Here is a 21,014-nt window from a genome sequence, read left to right as displayed (position 1 = left end):
CTTTTCATGTATTTAGGATAGGGCTGTGTGATATGACCAAAATCTCATATCCCGATATAAGAATTCTATCGTCCGATAACGATATAAATCACAAAAATGTAACATTTTCTGTAAATTATGTGAATCTCGGGCAGCTCGACTTGCGGGAAGCGTTTCCAGCTGTGCGTCATGTAGCTGGAGTCGAGTGTTTTAACCGATGCATGAAACGATACATTTTTAAACATAAGTTGTAACGGCCGCCGTTTTCTTTGTGAGTATTTATTACACGGCGTGCTGCGGGGAAAAGCCTGTTCTAACATTTGAGTCTAAGGTTTATTTTTTAGCACCTTTTTTTACTTCTCATCCATAAATAATCTGCTCTTTCACGTGATTCAGTTTATTTTGAAAAGTCTCAACAGGATCTTGAGCTTTATTGTGAAAGGTTTATGTGGTACATAAACAAGCGGACACGCGATGGTGTTACCGTGGTTGTTGCTAACCACAATGCATAAAAACAGTCGCTTGCCCATCCGTAGTGTTGTTATATTAAATATAAGAGAAAGAGAGAACTTTAAGAAATTAATATAGCCACTACAGTGACCATCAAAACGATGAAAAAATATTGCCGTAAACAGTTTATTTTGGGACACCACGAAACAAACGATAGCGTAAAATGAAACGATAAATGTTTTTATATCGTCGTCCATATATATATATCGTTATATCGAACAGCCCTAATTTAGGATATCAAAGATATTTACTTTCTGTGCCATAATCCCTTAAAACTACAGTCATAGATGGGTTCCTTTCCACAGCCAGCTGTTAAAATGTCAAAGTGTGCCAGTTATTGTGGAAGGACGTCCCCCTAAGCTGTGCCATTCACTTTCACAGGCAGTTCATTTTGAAAAACAAGCAGACCCAATAACCTTGCAAGTAATCAGCAACACATTTTCAGCTTGATAGTAGTAATCTGAGGGAAATGATGGGTGATAAGCACATTTGAGCGGTTAGGAAGACCAGGAAAATCTATACATGTCTGCCTAATCCGTTCTAAGGGTGTGTTTCAAGTATGTTTTTCTCAGGAAATGACATGGCAAGTCTAAGCCGGGGCAGGAGGATTTCTATGCCCGCACGCAAGGCCGAAATGTTTGGTCACTGTTAGAGACTGGGTGGGGACTTGAGGGGCGTCCATACAGCAGTTAAACCTCTAAGAGCTGACCTGCTGGATGTGTAGAGGAACACAAAATGTTGTTGAGTATCAAATCCTGACTGCTGTAAATCAAATTACTGCAGCGTGCCACTTGAATTAACGCACACGTGACTGAACAACCATTTATTATGTCTACCTAACGTTCGGTGCTGCAGTTAGATATCCAGTTGTGATCGGTAGGCCTGCTTTACTGTAAAATGCAGCATTACATTGTCATATTATCAATCAGGTGTTAGTCAATCGTTCAGTACTGATCAGTCAGCTCCTCGCCATAAACGGGGTTTCCCCTGCTGCCTCTTACTCAGTCATTGTTTTCTTAGAGAGTCCTATAACATGTCTGTTAGGGTTGGACCTATGATGCATGTTTTGTGACAAAGTTAAGACCAGCATCACTCCCAGTTTGTCAAGTTTTAACCCAAACTGCATAGTTGTCCTCAAACTCATCGATCAGCTTGAAGAGAAAAAAAAAAAAAAAAAGGAAGAAGAAAACTCTGAACTAGGAGTCTCTATCTCCTATGTTCTGTGTTCAGGCTCGTCATTTATTTAGTTTTAGTTGGTTTTCGGTATGCACAAATTTATCTGCAAATGTGTTGGTGTGTCTAAAGACAGACACACACTAAAGCTGTGCTTCAAGAGTGGTTTGGTGGAGGGGTTGACAGGAGTTTCTAGCTGACAGGCTAAACCTGATCGACTGACAGCATGACTTACATCACTGAAGCCTCCTCAGTGGCATAGCAGGCAAAGCATGCAGGTTTCAAGCCTCTCAGGTTTCATTTGTCACTGTGTACAACAATGACTTGTGATTTACTGACCTGTGACCAGTCTTCTGAGTCAGAGTAGAAAGGTAAGCAGCACAATGGTGTGTAGCTTACTTACTAAAGCTATTTGTCTGTATTAAAATGCCATTTGGAGGTCTGTGTGTCTGACAGTGGTAATGTTATGCAGTCATATTTTGCACTCCTCCCTGAGGACGCGAGAGTCCTGTCTGTCATTGTTTTGCATGTAAGAACGGTGGTATCCCAGTTTGAATGTTTGTATTAAGCCACACCAGTGTGGTCATGCAGGATCAAGCTTGTTGTGTTGCATCAGAGCCTGCATGCATATTTTATTTTTTTTAAAGCACTGCTGATTACTAACACTGCAAAGTTACCCACAGCTGCCTAATGTATTGTGTTCCTGGTTATAAAAATAAAAACAAAAACAAAAGAAGTACGGTTTAAACAGTTATGTGTCTAATCAAAGGGTGGTAATGTGGTATTATTGTGAGGTGAAAAGATCAATAGCAATGCAGCCACATTACACAGGATTGCATGACACCATGGTCTGTTTGAAATCAATCAGCCGTCTACTGTTTTTGTATGATCCACAGCAGCTCGTGTCAGATTTCGCAGCAACTCACTGTGGTTAGTTAGATCACATCTGAATTGACCCGGAATTGTTTAGAGTTTATAGAAATCTTACATTTGCATTAACACAGTAGCAAGCAGTAGTATGCTTTAGGGCTGGGCCATATCATACAGTTCACGGTAATACCGGTATAATGTTGGGCAACGATAAGAAAATGAAATATCGCGATAGAATATAGATAAAACGCGCATGCGTGGTGCATTTGTTTTCATACTCATCCTTTTTAAGTTTTGTGGATATTATACACGGTTATGCTGAGGATCTGTCGGCCAATTTCCACTGGAAATGCCTTTTGGTTAAACTGTCAGCAAGGAATTTGCCTTTGCACTGTTAAATTTTTATATAACTTTAATGCACATAAAAAACAGCTGCTTGTTTAAGTGAAACTACATTGATGTTTTGTATTTTGCGCTAATAAAGTTGTGGAGTTGTAAAGTATTTTGTCTAGTGTCAATTATATCGTTATTGCAAATTTTCAAAAGTTTATCGTGATAAATATTTTTGGTCATATCGCCCTGCTCTAGTATGCTTCATATAAGCTGCGGTATTCCTTCCCTACATTCCTGTGCACAGTTTACTGGCCAAGCCTTGTGTTTTCTTGTTTGTTTGTTGAGTTCTCTGCACCTGCCCCTCCTCCTCTTTCTCCTCCTCATTAGTTTATAACCATTGCTGTACTGTGTCTCTGTGCTGCAATCGAGTAAAGCAGCGATTACAGGCCCCAGCTTTTCCAGCATACACATGTTAAGCCCACACTGGCTGGCCTTTAGTGACAACAAGCCCTCTGTCTGGGCTGCCAGCACAGGTGGCCCGTAGGCTTTATGTGGCACAATCAACGCCACAGCCCCGTGGATCAGCCAGTAAGGGAGAGGGGAGGTAGGATGGAATTTTTTTTTATTTATTTTTTTTCTTCTTCTTTTTGGTCATCTTGGTTTATGGGCAAAAACAGCAGCCAAGTTGTTGTCAATTTGGGAACATAAAATCTCCTAAAAGGTGTTTGTGTTTAGATGTCCATGTTTCCTGAATTTGAGTCACTCCTTTACCAGGGAGCCATCATTTAGTCCTTACAGTTTTCAAAGATGACAACAGCACAATGACAAATAAGCCAAGGGGGTAAAATGCGCAGTGAAAAGAGTGTAGTGTATCTTTAATTGCATATTGTTTAGATGGCCTCTAACTGTAAGATATTTTACTGTGGTGATGATACCACATACCATATACTTTCTAGACATTTAATATGAGTATACGATAGCCTTTATGAAGGCTATCGTATGAAGCTTGAAGCTATTTTCTTTTTTTTTTTTCTTTTTTTTTTTTTTTTAAAGAAAAAGCTTTAGAAGTCATATTAAAGAAGACTTTTTGGATATAAGTCATAGTAGTCACTGACTACTGGAATTAACCGATAAATGGCTATTCTGCAATTACACTCAATAAATTATTGTCTGAGATGCTTGCATATGCCAGTCACACCTATTCCCTGCACTGAGCAATGTGAAGTTTCCTGGATAGACCCAGCGTCAGCAATATGCTATAGATAACCGACTAGCCATACAAAAATCAAATGTCTGGCACTGTAAAGAACAAATGCAGTCATCCTGGAAGTGGATCATCATCTGCTATTTGAAAATGCTTTGGATTTAGAGCAAGTAGTGATGAAGAACAAATTCAGCGAGTGCTGTAAAGTTGCCACAAAGCAATATATAACTTATTCAAGTTCCAGAAAACACGTGACGAATCGCAGCATAACAATGGCCAAGCAAAGCAACGCAGTGGTTGCTAATGTGAGTCATTCAACATTAACTCAGACATCTTCTGAAAGACATACTGGAAATGCCAGCAGCAACTTAACTATTGCTTTCCACTTGGGTAAAGATGTGTCTGATAAACGCAGTGAGTAATGAAGACAGGCATGCTCGCGCAATTATGTTACCCCTTGCACAAATACTTTACTGTTGTGCAAATACCTGTACTATATGCAAAATGTCACATGGCTGTTGAGTACTTCTATGTTACTCCTCTGTGAACTAAATCCCAAAAATAACAAGTTTCAGTGGTATTGATCTCTTTTCTTATTTGCAACAATGTTGCATTTTACTGTTATTTTTTTAAGTATTCTTTATAGATTTTTACATCTTCTGGCCATTCTGATAACATCTCTGATTGGAGTAGACGAAACTCATAGGGATCTTTTTATGTTGAAAAGAGTCATGACGTGTGAAAGAGCCTGAATCAGGAAGCGAAAACAGATAGCCACCGTCGTGAGACCTGTTATCTCAAACTTGGGCATTAGGATTTTTCGAGCCAGTGTAAATCCTGACTCATGTGTTTTGCTGTATTTAGCTTTAGCTTTTGTTTTTCAGTCAGCGTGAATTTATTTGTATCTTAATTGTTTTTACAAGGAGTTGCTTGTGTTCCTATTTTCAAAATTTCTATAGGCTTGACCAGTTCGGAGGTTTTATCATTTTAATTAGCATCTGGGTGTGTGAGGAAAGTTCATCGCCGTCTGAACTGAAATTGAAGCACTTTGACAGCCATTTAAAGTAACTTTTTTATTTTTATTTTCCTGGATTCAATTTTTATTTTACAGCTATTCATAATGCATATTTGTTTCCTCGCTGTCACCCTGCTTGTTTGTGTCAGATGTAGTCGACTGCTGCTGTGTTGCGTGGTGTTCAGGGTGCTGGCGTGGCACTCTGTTATGGAAACAACAATGGTGGAGCCTGTGTGGCGGGGAGCGTTCACCCCCTGGCACCAAACATGGCACAGAGAGCTCACCCAGGCTTTTCAGCTGCCTAGCTATAAACCCTCCCTTCTATTCAGTCCCTCGTTTGCAGGGTCTCAAGCTTCAGTGTCAGCCTACATTTTTCTCCCGTTTCTCTACTCCTCTCCATCTCTCCCACTCTCTCTGTCTATAGCTGTGTCTCCTTTTATATCTCCCCCAGTCTCTCCTCTCAATTTCGTCCTTTCTTTCGCCCCACAAAGACTGCCATTCACTGTGGCACTTAGAGACGAACAAAACGTCCTCTGAAAATCTAAAGCTTGCCCAGAAATGCCATCGCAGTTGGATTTCTGAGTTAAGAGTGGCTCCCGCTCCTCTTGCCAGAGTTACTTTGTGTTTCTCGTTCACTAAGGGGTCACTGTTTTCCATCTCTCCCGTGTGGGAGAGAGTGGGATGGAGGAGCAGTTGAGAGCTGCTGGCCTTGTGCCCAGTTGGACTGAATGGAAGAGGAAGGCTAAAAAAGGTCTGACACGGCATCTTTTTTGGTGCTGCAGTGACTAAAAACATGCACAGTCATACTTGCTTTAAATTCATGAGTCTACCCAGTAGAACTTTTGAATCCTTTTCTTGAAAAGGAGAGATATTCTGTTAAAGTTGAAGTTGCCAGAAAGTGGCACTAATGAACTGACAGTGTGAATTGTGACATGTGGGCATACTTACAAAACACAGACTTTGCAGTCACCTTCAGTTTTAGCTTTGCACTACCTTTCTAAGCCATAATGCTGATGTGTCATGGGTAATTTTTTAGTGCCTTTATTTGACAGGTGATACCTTGCAAGAGAGCTAGGGTGGTGAAATTAAATGTGGGACTGTGGTGTTAGACCATTGAGTTGAAAAGCTTGTTTATGTTTTTCAAGTTGATATTGAGATGCGTACTTGCAGCATGCTACCTATTGAATTTGAAATGGTCATGTGCCAGCTCCAGCACAGAAACCTTCCAAAAGGGCCATCCAATGTTTTGAGTGGTCTTACTACAATGCAAGTTCAACAAAGTCAGACATTCTTTGCCTTTGCAGACTTAACAAAACCAAAAACACCAGCAACAATAGGTATAATGATAATATTAATAATGATAATTATATAGATAATAATTAAACTAACCAGTGTAGAAGACCCAGAACCTAAACATATGAGGGGAAAAAATGTTTTACTACTATCGTGAAGCCTACCTGTCTTATAGCTTCTGCTGGCTTTGTCGGCTCACCCCCTCGGCCCATGTCCATGATCTATCGGGAAAAATTGGCTCACGCTAACACTGCAATCTTAAGAGTCCCTTAGAAACCAGACACCATTCAGAGAGAAACTTGAGCAACTTCAAAAGAGCTCCCTGTGTTGAGTTGTGTGAAAATGTCTAATAAGACATCAGAGTCTTATTAGAGCAGCAATACTAGTGGCATGTGCTGTGACTAATATGCTAGGTCCAAGTACTGCAAATGTGCTGTTAAGTTCCTTAGTGCCGTGTAGCTGTGGGCAATATGGACTTTATATTTTATGATGATATGTTTACAAACAATGTGATTTAAAACAAAAAAACCCATACCATCATGACATGTTTCCTAATTTGAAGTGTGAAAACCAGGTGCCAGCAGCAGTAGCATTACAGTGGTAACACAGCTAGTCAAGCGTAAGAACTCAGGTGGCCTACCCTTGGAAGTATAAAATAACTGCTTAACGTTTTAGTTTAAAAGTAAAATAACTAAACGGCTCTATTTTCCACCATGCAACCACATCAGTGATGTTCATCTACTGTTTGCTCCTGCTGTCTTATGGAATGAAAGTGCTCCAGCAATCCTGTGTAGAGTCAGTTGTTTACATTTGCGTCACACATCTCCAGCTGCTGGTATCTTTCCTTTATAGCCAGGCTGCATTTGACAGCATGTGTTTGTCTCAAGTAGTGAAACAAGTGTATTGTTTCCACATTTACCTGGAACAATTGTCTTGCATATTTTGCAAAGTTATGTGCTTTGTTGGAGGTTGTTTAAATAGCTACCTTTGTCACTACTACATCATCACCGGAAGCCGAGACAGGGCTCTTTGTCGTCAGATATGCTTGGGCTTATCTATTGTTGCACGTACTAGGAAACGTAAACATGTGGCATTGCTGGAGCAATGATGTGATGACATTTTTTTCACAGACATTTATATAACTGAGTATATTTGCATTTCACTACAAAGTGCACCATTTGTAAGATACTGTTTGAGTCGAGATTGTCACAACTGGTACGCTCAGTGCAACGTCGGGTAAACTGAGGCCAAGTTCACTGATGCCTGTGCCAGATTGTTCTCGGGAAACTCTGCTGTGATGAACTTGGAACAGTTTCAGTTGACAGGGAGTATTGAACAAGTTACTTAAAAAAAATAAAATTAAAACAAATTCATTGGTCAGCTAATCGGTGACTCAGCACTGATTCAAAAACATTGATTCAGTGAAACAACATGACCACTCCAAACAATCCTTTCAGACCCAGGAAAAAGCACTGAAACCTTGAAAAACAAAATAATCAAGTAGCACGTATAATAACACTGGGCTATATATAGACCTATACTGAACCTGCATTAAGGATTACAAATGTAGATCTCATGGAAAAATAAGTAGAATTTGCTGACTTGGAGTAGTCACGCTTATGGTTTGCGCTGACATCTGCGCGTGTTTCTCGCTGATGTATCCTACGCAGCGCTTTTCCAGTGCAGCTGACAGCCATTATATTGTTGTGGCCCTGAGTGCGAGCTCTGGCCTGCGCTTCATTAGCCTGTTTCTATTCCCATCACATGCAGCAGAGCCTTCAAGCACTCCCTCTCTGTCCTGACTGACTACTTCCTTCATACAGCAGCGGCCATATATGGCAATGCCTTCCAGAAGGAGAATCTGTCTGTAACTAACTTATCTTTCACTTGCTCTCTTTGGCTCTTTGTTCAAGTAAGCCCTCTCTTAAATGAATGGAAAAATAGTTGACCTCTTTGACGCTTGGCAAGTCATTTACAACCAGCGAAGCAGAGGAAATCACTCTCAACCAAACCCCTTCCTTTAGAGAACGACCACGTTTTCCTTTATAGATTCAAAAACAGTGCTTTTCTATTTCTTTTTTTTTTTCTTTTTTTCTTTTTTTTCTCAGATATGAAGATGTTCACTTTTGTCAGTGGTTAATATTAGACTACCATCAATTTTGGGCAACTCAGTCCACAAAGATTACAGTTGTTGACTCTGCAGATAGCTCTGGCCTTGATATGTTTGCAAAACTGATCGGGCAAGCCTGGCCTTACTATGTAAGGTGTTTTCTCATTTCACTCTATCATAGTTTGACTGTGTACTCACACACCCTGTCACGTTGTTGCTTTATGTGGCAACACCTCTCTGGTGTGGTTTATTACGCAGCTCAATAGATGGCTGGGTTTCTTAAGATCCTCCCAAATATTTAATGAATCACTGTCACAAAATGCTGGGCAGGAAGAGTTTTTATTTAACAAAAAAAAAAACCCTCCCAGTTTGTACCTAGAAATATGACGACCAAAGAACGTTAGGTTGTTTCTAATGTTATGTCCACACAATGAGTGATGTGCTCATCACACATCTCTTTAAAGCTGAAGTGGTCCATCCAGGGTCTGGTTGCCTGGGTAACCCTGTCCTCTATTTACTACTCTGTCAATATGTGAATCGCCAGCATCCTCACCTCTCGCTGGTAGTCAATTCAGTCGTTCGCCTTCAAGTTAACAAAACTTTCTTAGACTCACTCATTTATAGTCATTAAAATATTTTTTATGGTCTCTTGTTGCCATGTTGCTGAGAATTACAACTTTATAGTTTATAAGTAACATTTAAATGTCTACCATTCAGACTAATTACTTTTTTAAGCCAAAGGTTCTACTAGTTAGAAGAAATCAAAATGATAATATATTTAAAACGGTAAAAACAAGAAAATGTCAATACTGTTTCAGGTGACTGGTCTCCAGTTATGTTCACTGCGGGTTGGGTAAACCATTGCACAGTGTTAACAAGTTTAACTGTGGGTCTGTGCTCTGCTGCTTGCATAAACACAATCCTAATAATGTCTCTAGTATAACCACTGGAGTTGAAGTATGGCTCGGAGTGCAACCTGTCTGGTTTTTTTAATTAGTAAATGTATATTTCAGGCATGTTAGGCCACTCTGTGGAAGGGACACTGGGGGAGTGCCCTGTCCCATATCCAATGCCATATTGCAGTTTTAAGTACAGTGATCCAGAGTAGCTTTCGAATAATAGTCCTGAGAGCCAAACAGGTTTGGACTGCTGCTGGTTGGACAAAACAAGACCTCAATACAGGACTCTGGATAAATTCAGAGACATCTCGCAGACAATTTTTGCTTCTGTATTTTTAAAAACTTAACTATTGACAACAAGCCTTAAGTCCAGAAGGTCACATTAGCTAAACTTTAATTTTTTTCCTTTTAGCTTAGTGTATCATGATTTACTTTTACAACTGCATGGAAAGATTTTTATGAAATGTTGGTGAATGTATATGTTTGAAATAAAAATGAACTGAACTGAACTTTTCTAGTGAGCTGTGTTGATGCATTTAGTTTCACAGACGCTTTTTCATCCAAAACTGGTTCCCCACACTTGGTACTAGAAAGGTTCTTTGGGTTTTGGTGGTACGTGTAGATTCCCTGGCTGCATGTTTCTCATGCTGCAGTAGGCTGAGATGTTAAGGTTTAAAAAGGCCTGTGAGCTGTCTGGTATGCACTCAGGGAGGGGTATGAGGCAGAGCTGTCCTCTGACGTCAGCACAGTTCACTGCTGAGGTGGAGGAGGGTGACCCAGAGAGTCAGCCACAGCCAGGAATGCAACTTGAAAAATAAAGATGAAGATAAAAGGAGGAAGGGGAAGGAAGAGGCAAATTGGTGAATAGATTTTGACAGCAGGCACTTGATTGCATGAATTCCTCTGGCATACAGTTTTAAGAGGGTGTGACCAAACCCCACTGTGGTGGCTCAGGCACATGGACCTGAGCTGACCAAATTAGGAAAATGTACTAGAGGTTTCTTGAACATGACATTTACCATCTCTGAGCACAAACATGTTGAAAAGCCAGTGTATGGATGGGCTGTGGTGTGAGTGAAACCAAACAGCAGTTTGAGACCATGTCACTACTCCTTAACACTGTGTATTCATTTGGCTCTAATGTCATTGTGAAGGACCGTGTCCAGCAGGTTGACAACAACTGAATTTTCAGGGGAAAAGATGAGGAGTAGTAAAGTAGCATTTTGCTCAGGCAGATTTTTTTTTAAAAAAAGCTAAAATTTAAGCCTAAACTCAAGATTAACTGATGTATTTGAGCACCTCTTTCTGTATGCCCCGAGTTCACCCAAGTTTAATGTTATAGGTTTAGCTTTTAACTATAAATTTTCTTATTTGTCTTCTTGCCAGAGGGGGGGGGGGATCATTCACTGGGTTACTTTTGTTATGGCATAGATCTTCTCTCTGCTCTTTACCTATTTCTCTTCACTGTAAGTGTAGAATTTGGTGAAAGGCTGAAATGCTTTGCATGGGTAAAACAAACGCTGCAAAACACTACCTGTGCTTCCCATCATACCATGTGATGTCAGCAAACACATAACTGACATCTGACGGTTTTTCTACAAAAATGCAAAGCCCCTAATGATGTGTAAGTTAATCATGGAGGGAAGAATCAAGTGAAATGTGTGGTGGTTATGGAGAAGACATTTAGAAGGCAAACTTTGATACTGAGTTACAAACTGTGCGGATTTTAAAGAATCTCCACAATGTGTCAGCTGTCATGTTCTCACGTGGTTTGCTCTTTATATTCGCCATGAATATTCACGCAAAAGAACGGCGCACATCACTATCTGTGGCTGCCACGGCTGTTACACGTGTTAAGCAATAGGTTGGACAGAGTGTTTCGTGCAATAAATTACATCTGCATGCATCACTGGTACTCGGTAACTCACTTTAGAGCCTGAGTGTGAGCTGAACATTTAGGATACATTCTGACTTTTAACATATTTTCGTGTGTGTGTGTGTGTGTAAACCTCATGAGTAAATTATTTTGAGCTGAGTAATTGACTGGAATCACAAACTATGCGGATACAGGCAGGCCCATTGTTGGGTCTCCGTCACGGCTGTCGGATGCAGCAGTGTTAGTATGCAGGGCGTGGGCTGGTGGAGGTGACACTTAATCTGCGAATCGCCTCCTTTTCCCTGTGAGATGCAGCTGCTGCTCCATTCGCCAACACCTCTCCCGCTGGAAATCGGTCTTTCTGGGTTGCCACGGTAATCAGATGTGGGTGCCACATCCTGCTCTTTCCTTCTCTTGACTGGTGAAGCTGCAGTGCACAAGTGATGGACCAAAGGATGCTGGGATACCTCCCCACAAGCTTATAACGGTACAATCTGAAGTCAAGGTCACTGGATCGCACTCTCTTTCTGTGCGAGCGTGTGTGTGCGTGTGTGTTTCCTTCTCCGCCTCAGCTTAACCCTATGATGAAGGGTTATCCTCTCGGGCAGGTGCTTCTGGTTTCGTGTTTGTGTCTCCATCCTATATCGGGCCTCCCTGACCGAGCTGGAAGGCAGAGGTGTGAAATCACTCAACACCAGACACACAAACACATCTTGCTTGTGTGTGTGCTTATGGAAGGATCAGTGGCAGAGAATGTGTTTAGTATTTAAACCACGTACAGTCTTTGCATGGTATTGCTTTTCTTTTTGCTTGTTTACTAGAAAAACGTTCACCTTTTGGGCAGTCATAAAAATAGCCCTTCAAGTGGGGCGTGTGTGATCACAGGATGTATTTGGCTGCAGTGCAAGAGTGTTTATAGTCCACGCCTAAGATCTCCAGGCAGAAATGGCAGGGTCATGCAGCACATGTGCACACATGCTGCTGCTGCTGCTGCTTCTGCTGCTTCTCCTTCAGGATCACAGGGATTCACCTGCAGGACACGCACACGACACCTTTGATACTCAGCCCTTTCAAGCCACTTCCTCCTTAGAAAAACAAGCCTTTCTGGCTGTGTTATTGCTGCATCCTTCTGACCACATTCTTGGGATCCACTCATGGACTAGTGTTTTACACCGGCTTGGATTTCCTTCATGTTGCTGTGGTGTCACCTGACAGCAGCAGTCTTGCTCAGCTCTGGTCCTTATTGTTGCTAAGCAAGAAGAATAAATTTGTCTATGTAGTAGCTGTTGATCTTTTTGTAGGAGAATGTAGGATGGCAGCAAAATGTGGAAATGCATTTTCTATGCATTTCTACTCTTTAATTTATCTACGTGTGTGTACATTAATTCCTGTAATCTGAAGACGGTATAGTAAGAGTAAGTGTATCATTGTGTAACAGTGTATTGTTCCAAAATAATGCTTTTTCAAAAATGATGTATTTGTATTTGATTTAATTAATAATAATAATGGATTGGATTTATATAGCGCTTTTCAAGGCACCCAAAGCGCTTTACAATGCCACTATTCATTCACTCTCACATTCACACACTGGTGGAGGCAAGCTACGGTTAACAAGTCATCCTCACTTCATCTGTATGTAATATTGACCTGCTGGCTTTCATAATAGTTATGTGTACATCTGCCGATTTCACGAACTTTCAGGGCTTCTTGTCACTTGACCACTGTGACTGCCCCCCTTCCCCCTTCTCCTTCCTTCTCTTTTCTGTTACGCAACAGGAAGTGTATCCACAAACACTGACATCAACAATATCCACACAGGCTATTTCTGTCGTCCTCCTGTTGACTAAACACGGTCCTCCCATATTTAGTTTGAAGTTAATTCAAAAAGTTATTTGACAATCATAACCCTGAGGAAAAAATCAGGGGAGTCCAGTCTCCTTGGGAAAGCTGACTCCTTAAAACTGACTTTCACATCATCAGAAAGCTTGGTGTCGAAGTTTAGTTTAAGCTCACTCAGCTTTTGCTCTCCCGTCCCCAGTGCGAGGATGTCGTCCAGGGAAGATTGTCCAGATGACGGAGGCGGAGGTCCGCGGCCTCTGCATCAAGTCCCGGGAGATCTTCCTCAGTCAGCCAATTCTTCTGGAGCTGGAGGCTCCTCTCAAAATCTGTGGTCAGTACTATCTATCAAGTGTGATGCCTATTGCAAATAAACAAACAGATATAACAATGCTTAGTATTACTGGAGAACGTTCCTCTTTGCCTTCTGGATCAAAGTGTTCCCCTCTGCTCCCAACCCCAGGTGACATCCACGGACAGTACACAGACCTGCTGAGGCTTTTCGAGTATGGCGGCTTTCCTCCAGAGGCTAACTACCTGTTTCTAGGAGACTACGTGGACAGAGGGAAGCAGTCTCTGGAGACTATCTGCCTGCTGCTGGCATACAAGATCAAATACCCCGAGAACTTCTTCCTGCTCAGGGGCAACCACGAGTGTGCCTCCATCAACCGTATCTACGGCTTCTATGACGAGTGTGAGCATCCTGCTCTCATAGTTACACTTTTTATTTCCTCTTAAGTTCTTTGTGGTGGCTGCCGTTCCATTGTGCGTGATTTAACACACAAACACTTTTGAGTGAAACAAAAGTGGTGATCAGGAAGCAGGCAGGCAAAAATGGTAATTTGATGGTTCTTGTTCCCAATCCTATCCCCCCCTTTTTTTCTAGATATTTGAATTGTTTCACTATAAAATAGAAATGTAAAATTAAATGAGTGAAAGTAACTCATAAATAGAGCTCCTACTAATTCCCCTATTAACTGCATTTTATTTTATTTTTATTTATTTATTCTTTAAAGGGGTCCTGAGGCCACTTCCTGCCACTTGAACTGGTCTTGCAGGCTTTCATGAAGGAAAGTGTTTCCATGCAAATGCCACAATAACAGAGTATTTTGTGACAGATGACAGTTTTAATAGAGTCAGATGTCTCTCCAGTGAGTCGCTCATCCCACGGATGGAGTCCCTTGGTCACAGTGTTGGAAGGCAGCTAGAGATGGTAGTACTTGTTATGCTGCACAGTGGCAGACGAACCAGTTCAGTCAGTTTGATGGAGAGAGCAGCAGGATTTAAGGAGGTTTAAAAAAATGGCATTCAATTGTCATCATTTCTTTAAGTAAGTCAGTAAGCTGCCTCCATATTAGCCTCCGATAGCCAGTGTTTTCATTCCAACAGCAGCACCTGATGAGTAGTCACAAAGGTAGTTTTTTGTTACAAATTTTGTGTAAAGTGTACATTCAAATCTCAGATTTTCTTAAACACAGTAGTCCTTTTACCCAAATGAAGGAAAGAAGGGACTACTTGTCTGTGAAAGATTTTCAGCATTGAGATGGAAAAATGTTGTTGCTGCAAGCAGATCTGCTGGCTTGCAAGCACTGCTCTTGGTTGACGGGCACTTGTAAACCAATAAAAATCAAAAATCGTCTGTGTCTTCCAGTGTAAAGAGGACTGTCTTAAATCTATTAAACTGGAGGCGGAGCTGGAAAACCTTTGAAACAGCCTTATATGGTCGTGCTGACACTGTCGTGTTGATGTTGCAGGTAAACGCAGATTTAACATCAAACTGTGGAAAACTTTCACCGACTGCTTCAACTGCCTGCCCATCGCCGCCATCGTGGATGAGAAGATCTTCTGCTGTCACGGAGGTATTCATATTGAAACAATGTAACTACTGTTTAGTCTCCAGATTATTGCTACTTTGAAAAATACTTTAGAAAGCCCCGTTAGGAGCCAGGCAGCTTTTGGGGGTAGTGGAAGGTTGAGCATATAGATGTGGAAAGACCCTCAAATATTCAGTCTTTGCATCAGTGTCACTGTGGACAATCCTACATGCAGGGTCCCACAGGGCTGAGTACTTGGACTTGCTGTATTTTGTTTTATCTTTTGCCACTCGGTCAGGTAAGCCAGAACAAGGCTTATGCTGATTGCTTGTTTATGCTCTGTTCAGTCAAAGGAAACACAGATAACTAGATTCCCTGCATTCCTGCATCATTGGCTTTAAGAGCTGGTGGCTTTAAATGCCTTCAACTGAAATAAGACAAAACTAAAATCCAGTCTTGCTTGGTACAATTAGAAATACTCCAACAGTCAGACGACTAGTTGTGAACAGCTTATTTTTGTAGGTCATTGTATGCATGGCAAAATGATGCAGCGGGGACAAACTTCCTCTTACATTTAGATCATCACAATCTGTTCCCCATTTGGCATTTACAAGCCTGCCCTTATAGACGGGCTTCTGTATAATGTTTTGTCATGTTTTATCATTGTAACAACTCTTTAGTGTGACACTCTTATTTGGTCCTTGGGGCTTTGTGAAGACTGTGGGTCAACACTGAGCACTGAGCTCTTCTCACATCACTTACCAAAAATGAAAGATAAAGTCCACGGCTCTCGTGAGCTTCTGGTATTTCTGGTTTACTAATCGGATGTGAAGTAAATGGTTCAAAACAAGTTTTGGCTGCGCTGATATGAGTTAATACCTCCATCCTCGCAGGAGTAGAGATTGAAGAGATTTACCCAAGGGTGTTTGTGTCGCCCACAGGCCTCTCTCCTGACCTGCAGTCTATGGAGCAGATCAGGCGCATCATGAGACCCACAGACGTGCCAGATACAGGTAGGTCAGCACACTCACACACAGCAGGCCATTTTCTCTTCTTCTCTCTTTTGTCAGAGGAACTAATAACCCTCTGATGATTACTTTTACCCAGTGTGAAATGGACAGGTGTACATGCAGTCGATACACAACATAAACTGACCCGCATGTGAGCCTTTTTACTGTTGTTTCTCCCCCACTAAACAGTCTAAAGGTACAAGTATATCTGGGATTTACATAAGCACATGATCACTTAAATCACACATTTAAACATGAGCAGAAGAGTTTCAGTAACATGTGTGTCTATATGCACATCAGCTACAGGGATTGATACATTTGAACTGATGTATGACACACACATTTAAACAGGTAACTTAAAATAACAAGGATTCAATTCGGTTTTATTTATATAGCGCCAAATCACAAAAACAGTCACCTCAAGGCGCTTTATATTGTAAGGTAGACCCTACAATAATACATGCAGAGAAAAACCCAACAATCATGTGACCCCCCCCCCCTATGAGCAAGGAAAAACTCCCCTTTAACAGGAAGAAACCTTCAGCAGAACCAGGCTCAGGGAGGGGTGGGGCCATCTGCTGCGACCGCTTGGGGTGAGAGAAGGAAGACAGGATAAAGACATGCTGTGGACGAGAGACAGAGGTTAATGACAGATATGATTCAATGCAGAGAGGTCTATTAACACATAGTGAGTGAGAAAGGTGACTGAAAAGGAAAAACTCAATGCATCATAGGAATCCCCCAGCAGTCTACACCTATTGCAGCATAACTAAGGGAGGATTCAGGGTCACCTGATCCAGCCCTAACTATATGCTTTAGCAAAAATGTAAGTTTTAAGCCTAATCTTAAAAGTAGAGATAGTGTCTGTCTCCCAAATCCAAACTGGTTCCATAGACGAGGGGCCTGAAAACTGAAGGCTGCCTCCCATTCTACTTTTACACGAAAGCAGGCTGATGTCAGACTCACTGGATGTTTGGAGCCATTAATACAAAAAGCTGTTGCTTCAGGAGGAAAAATGAATGAGGGAAATGTTTAGACTTGGTAGTGTTTTCCAGTAAACACTGAGATGTCAGCTCTGGCCTTGTTTGGGTTTTTGTTTTCATTCACTTAAATAAAAGGATTTCCACTCTATTAATAGAGAAAAGTATCAACTGTTCCATAAAAATGCAGCTAAATGCAGGAAATCGCCAACACCTACACTGGACACTATTTATTGATTTATTTCTGCACAAAGTGCAGTGACAGCCTGTTGAAGTAGCAGTCTTCCTAAAGGTCAGACCTTCATCAAGCTTCATAAATAACCCTCAGGATATGACTGCTTGCTCTTAGCCCTCACTTTTCTGTTGCTTTAATTCTCAGTAGAGATTCTGCCACTGCTGATAAACACAGCACTGATTAAGGTCCCTGTAATCCAGTTAATGTCTGAATATGCTCTGGTCTTAATGTCAGGTCTGATCAGATCTGCTGGCATTCATCTATCATCATCACCTCATGCTCTTTGTGCTGCAGCTCTCGTTTCAGTAACTCTTTAGCTAGACTTGGGTTCAGAGTTTTTCAGAACACACACTGAGTCTCGGTGGTGGTGAGCCAAGGCAAGCGAAGCTTCTTTTTGTGCCTTTGCCCCCCTCCTCATTAAAGCTGCTGCCTCTTGTCCTTTTAAGGCAACCAGTGTTCAGACCCTGGCAGCGGCTGTCTCTCAGATCCTCTTATGGTCTTTCAGGGTGACTCTGTCACATTTATAGTCTGAATGTCTCATCCAGACACACAAAGTTGATCTTCTGTGGTCTAAGAGGGGCTGGATTCAGAATGAAGATGAATGTGTGGCAGCTGAGATGTTTCACATTGTGAATTATCCTCTCCAGGCCTGCTGTGCGACTTGCTCTGGTCTGACCCGGACAAGGACGTCCAGGGCTGGGGAGAGAACGACCGCGGCGTCTCCTTTACCTTTGGAGCTGATGTGGTCAGCAAGTTCCTCAATCGCCATGATCTGGATCTCATCTGTAGAGCCCACCAGGTAACATGCACATCGACTTGGTATAAAAATCATTAAACCGCACAGAAAACAAACGCTCTATCCAGAAAACTTTTGGAAATGCATATCCATTAGCAACATGTGCCTCAGCTTTCAATATCTGCATAAAGTACTACAGTACTTTAAATCTGATCATGATTATGATGAGTGTTTGTATGAGGGCAGTGCCAGTTGTTCACCTTCAGGTATCTGTGTGTCTGGCACCCCCAGGTGGTAGAAGATGGTTATGAGTTCTTTGCCAAGCGGCAGCTTGTGACGCTCTTCTCAGCTCCCAACTACTGTGGAGAGTTCGACAACGCTGGTGGCATGATGAGCGTGGATGAAACCCTGATGTGCTCCTTTCAGGTATGATGACATAATACTGAAAGCCAAACATGGATATAATCTGTGGTTACATCTGAGAAGCCCCGTTAGGAAGCACAGTAAAAATCAGAATGTCTTCTCATCCATCCATCCTGTGCTTTTCATCCCTGTTTAATGAGTAATCAATAATTATATTAGAAGTGATGGTTAAACACAGCCAGTGAGCAGAGGCAAAAGTTGAGATCACACTATGGTGCTAAATGATTCAAAGCAATTTTATTGATGTTTCCTGCTTTGCACCGTTTGACTGAATAAATGACATTATCTGCAGAATTAAACACATCCACAGAATCCCCCAAACTCCAGCAACCTACCGAGGAGCTAACTGGAATATAATTGCAATATACATAGCTGTGCAAAAGTGTGGAGTCAAAACTCATTTCTGTATATTTTGTTTCCAAGAAGTCAGGCTTTCTTGTTAGTTTTTAAGTGTTCATGAGCGATAGTTATCCAGTTTACTTGTTTAAAATTTAGTTCTTTTGTTCTGATTTTTAGTCCAGTTCTTATATCTGACCATCTTCAGAGGAAGGTTTGTCTGTTGAGCCGTTTCAACACTAACCTTTGAATCATTCAAACAGCCAGCTTTCATTTGTAGGCACGTTGTCACTAACGGCCAAAAACACAAAATTTGCTCCTATTTATTTTAGTTGAATCTATGAAAAATATTTGACAGTCGTAAAATATTATTTTTGCACAAAGCTGATTCCTAGAGGCCTCCTGCCCAAAAACCTGGATATCTTGATGTAGTGTGTTGTTTAATGTCCTTAAAACTGAGGAAATCGGACAAAACACGTGGCAGGATGTCCTTAAAGGAGCCTGGAGAAGTTTTCCTGAAAACTAAAGAAATTACAAGAAGCTTTAGGCTGTGTTGAACGATAAAGATGTTCATACAAATGTTGACTTTTTCATGTTTTTCATCTTGAAAAAATAGTTTTTCACGTTGATCATCGTTCATCTGGGACGATCTAAAAATCCTATAGTGTCGTGGTTAGCGCCATCACCTCACTGCAGGAAAGTTGAAGCTAACGCTGCTCTGTTTGCGTGTTGTAGATCCTGAAGCCGTCTGAGAAGAAGGCCAAGTACCAGTATGGAGGGATGAACTCCGGTCGACCCGTCACTCCTCCCCGCACAGCCCAACCTCCAAAGAAACGATGAAGCAGAGGCACGGAGACGTCAACCACCGTTTCGTGTTTCACCACACAGAATAAGTAAAGGCAACACTTGGCAGAAGAGGAGCGGATCAGTGCAACTCTTTTAAAAGACACACCCAAATCAGACTTTCATTTGCATCCTTATTTTTCATCCCCTGAACTGCTGTCACCCTTCTTCCTCCGTGCACCCCCCCAGCCCCCCTGCATCTGTGTAACATTTTTAAAACAAAGTGTTAAGAGAAATGAGAAAACAATACAAGGGGTCATTCTGCAGCATATCGGAGTGCTTTTTTTGTTTTTGTTTTGTCTGTGTCGTTTTTCTTCTCCTTTTTTTGAGAACAGAATGACTGCTAATTTAGTTTACCACATCTCCTTACCCCCCCTGCCTGTACAGACACAACAGGTATTAATGGCAACTGCTGGGTTTTCAATAAATAATACAGGGAAGAAATGTGTGCAGGCTCTGTGTGGTTCTTGAAGTCTAACCAGCTCAAAGGGACACAAACACCACAACAAGGGAGAGATCCTCAAATTTAATATATCGGTGAATTCAAAGTTACAGCGATCGTCTATCTCGTTGGCTTAGATCAGTTTAAAAGTTAGCCTTAGCCTGGCTGATAATGTCTCCTGCTAAACTGGTTCTTCTAACACAGATTACGTTTATTTTTAAAGAACAATGAGCTCCTTTTTCTGCAAGTAAAGGCTTCTCTCAAGTATGAGGAACCCAAGTTTGTCTGGTATGCCACTTCTTTATCTGAAAGTTGTATTGTTGCTCGTCCTGGACTATAAAACCTTTAACGGCTGAAGTAAAATAAAGGCATATTTATATTTCTGTAAAGTCAGCTCAATCTGAACGTTATTCATGAAACAAAGAACTGGTTTGTTTGTTTCAACCATTTCAGCTGAGTTAGGCATTCTTTTAAAGCCACATGTTAAACTATACCACTGAGGCCCACAGATATAATCTGACCTGCTCTACTTTAATCCTCAGTCTGAAAGACTTGAGATGCTAAAATGTAAATAAAAAGATGACTTTTTTTTTCCAAATCTCACAAACCCTTATTTTATTATTATAACAGAAACAGCATCGGACATGTTAGCATTGTGATCTGAGAAAATGAAGCATTTTAAGAAGAAGAAGAAGAATGGCTCCTTTTGAGTTTGATGGCAGCAACATTATCTCAAACGTTTGGTTAGCTTACCGCTGTGTAGCATCCCTTCTTTATTCTGCATGTCTGGAAACATGTTGAAGACCAGCTGTTGGGCTTTTTGCCTCGGTGAGAGAAGATGGTGTTTCTGGATCATTTTTAACACACTTCTTTGCATGACAGAGCCTTAACCTGCATTTGTGGGTGGAATCACTGAACACTGAAGCCCTGAGCCCACGCAGAGATTTCCCTGATGGAGTCAGGCCTGTTTTTAATGAATTGTTGTCTGTGGGCCAGAAGATCACAGACATCCAATATTGGTTTTTGACCTTGTTCCTTTTGATATTATGTTCTGTAGACGATATTCAGTCTTTAAAATTTTAGACTGAGGAGTTTTA

General features: G+C 41.3%; 1 protein-coding gene and 1 long non-coding RNA gene across 3 annotated transcripts in view; one reads left to right on the top strand and one right to left on the bottom strand.

Annotated features, from left to right (window-relative positions):
- The window catches only part of LOC120739078 (serine/threonine-protein phosphatase PP1-beta catalytic subunit), a 31,546-nt gene extending 11,623 nt beyond the window's left edge, over positions 1–19,923 (top strand). For both annotated transcript variants that reach the window (XM_040040746.1, XM_040040745.1), the window contains 7 exons: positions 13,301–13,432; positions 13,562–13,792; positions 14,853–14,957; positions 15,854–15,925; positions 17,785–17,936; positions 18,165–18,299; positions 19,368–19,923. In XM_040040746.1, the coding sequence (XP_039896680.1) occupies positions 13,301–13,432; positions 13,562–13,792; positions 14,853–14,957; positions 15,854–15,925; positions 17,785–17,936; positions 18,165–18,299; positions 19,368–19,472 (932 nt within the window). In that variant the 3' untranslated portion in view covers positions 19,473–19,923. The remainder of the gene's footprint in view (positions 1–13,300; positions 13,433–13,561; positions 13,793–14,852; positions 14,958–15,853; positions 15,926–17,784; positions 17,937–18,164; positions 18,300–19,367) is intronic.
- On the bottom strand, positions 18,179–19,428 carry LOC120739082. Its single transcript, XR_005697118.1, has 2 exons — positions 19,319–19,428; positions 18,179–19,154 (listed from the first exon to the last, which is right to left on the bottom strand). It is a non-coding gene; the product is annotated as an uncharacterized LOC120739082 (long non-coding RNA).
- Positions 19,924–21,014: the final 1,091 nt, after the last annotated feature.

The sequence above is a fragment of the Simochromis diagramma genome, unplaced genomic scaffold, assembly GCF_900408965.1.
Source record: "Simochromis diagramma unplaced genomic scaffold, fSimDia1.1 OVJJ01000317.1, whole genome shotgun sequence".
Taxonomy (NCBI): Eukaryota; Metazoa; Chordata; class Actinopteri; order Cichliformes; family Cichlidae; genus Simochromis; species Simochromis diagramma.
The sequence above is the reverse complement of the archived record's forward strand: the minus strand, read 5'-3'. Positions and strand labels throughout refer to the sequence as shown.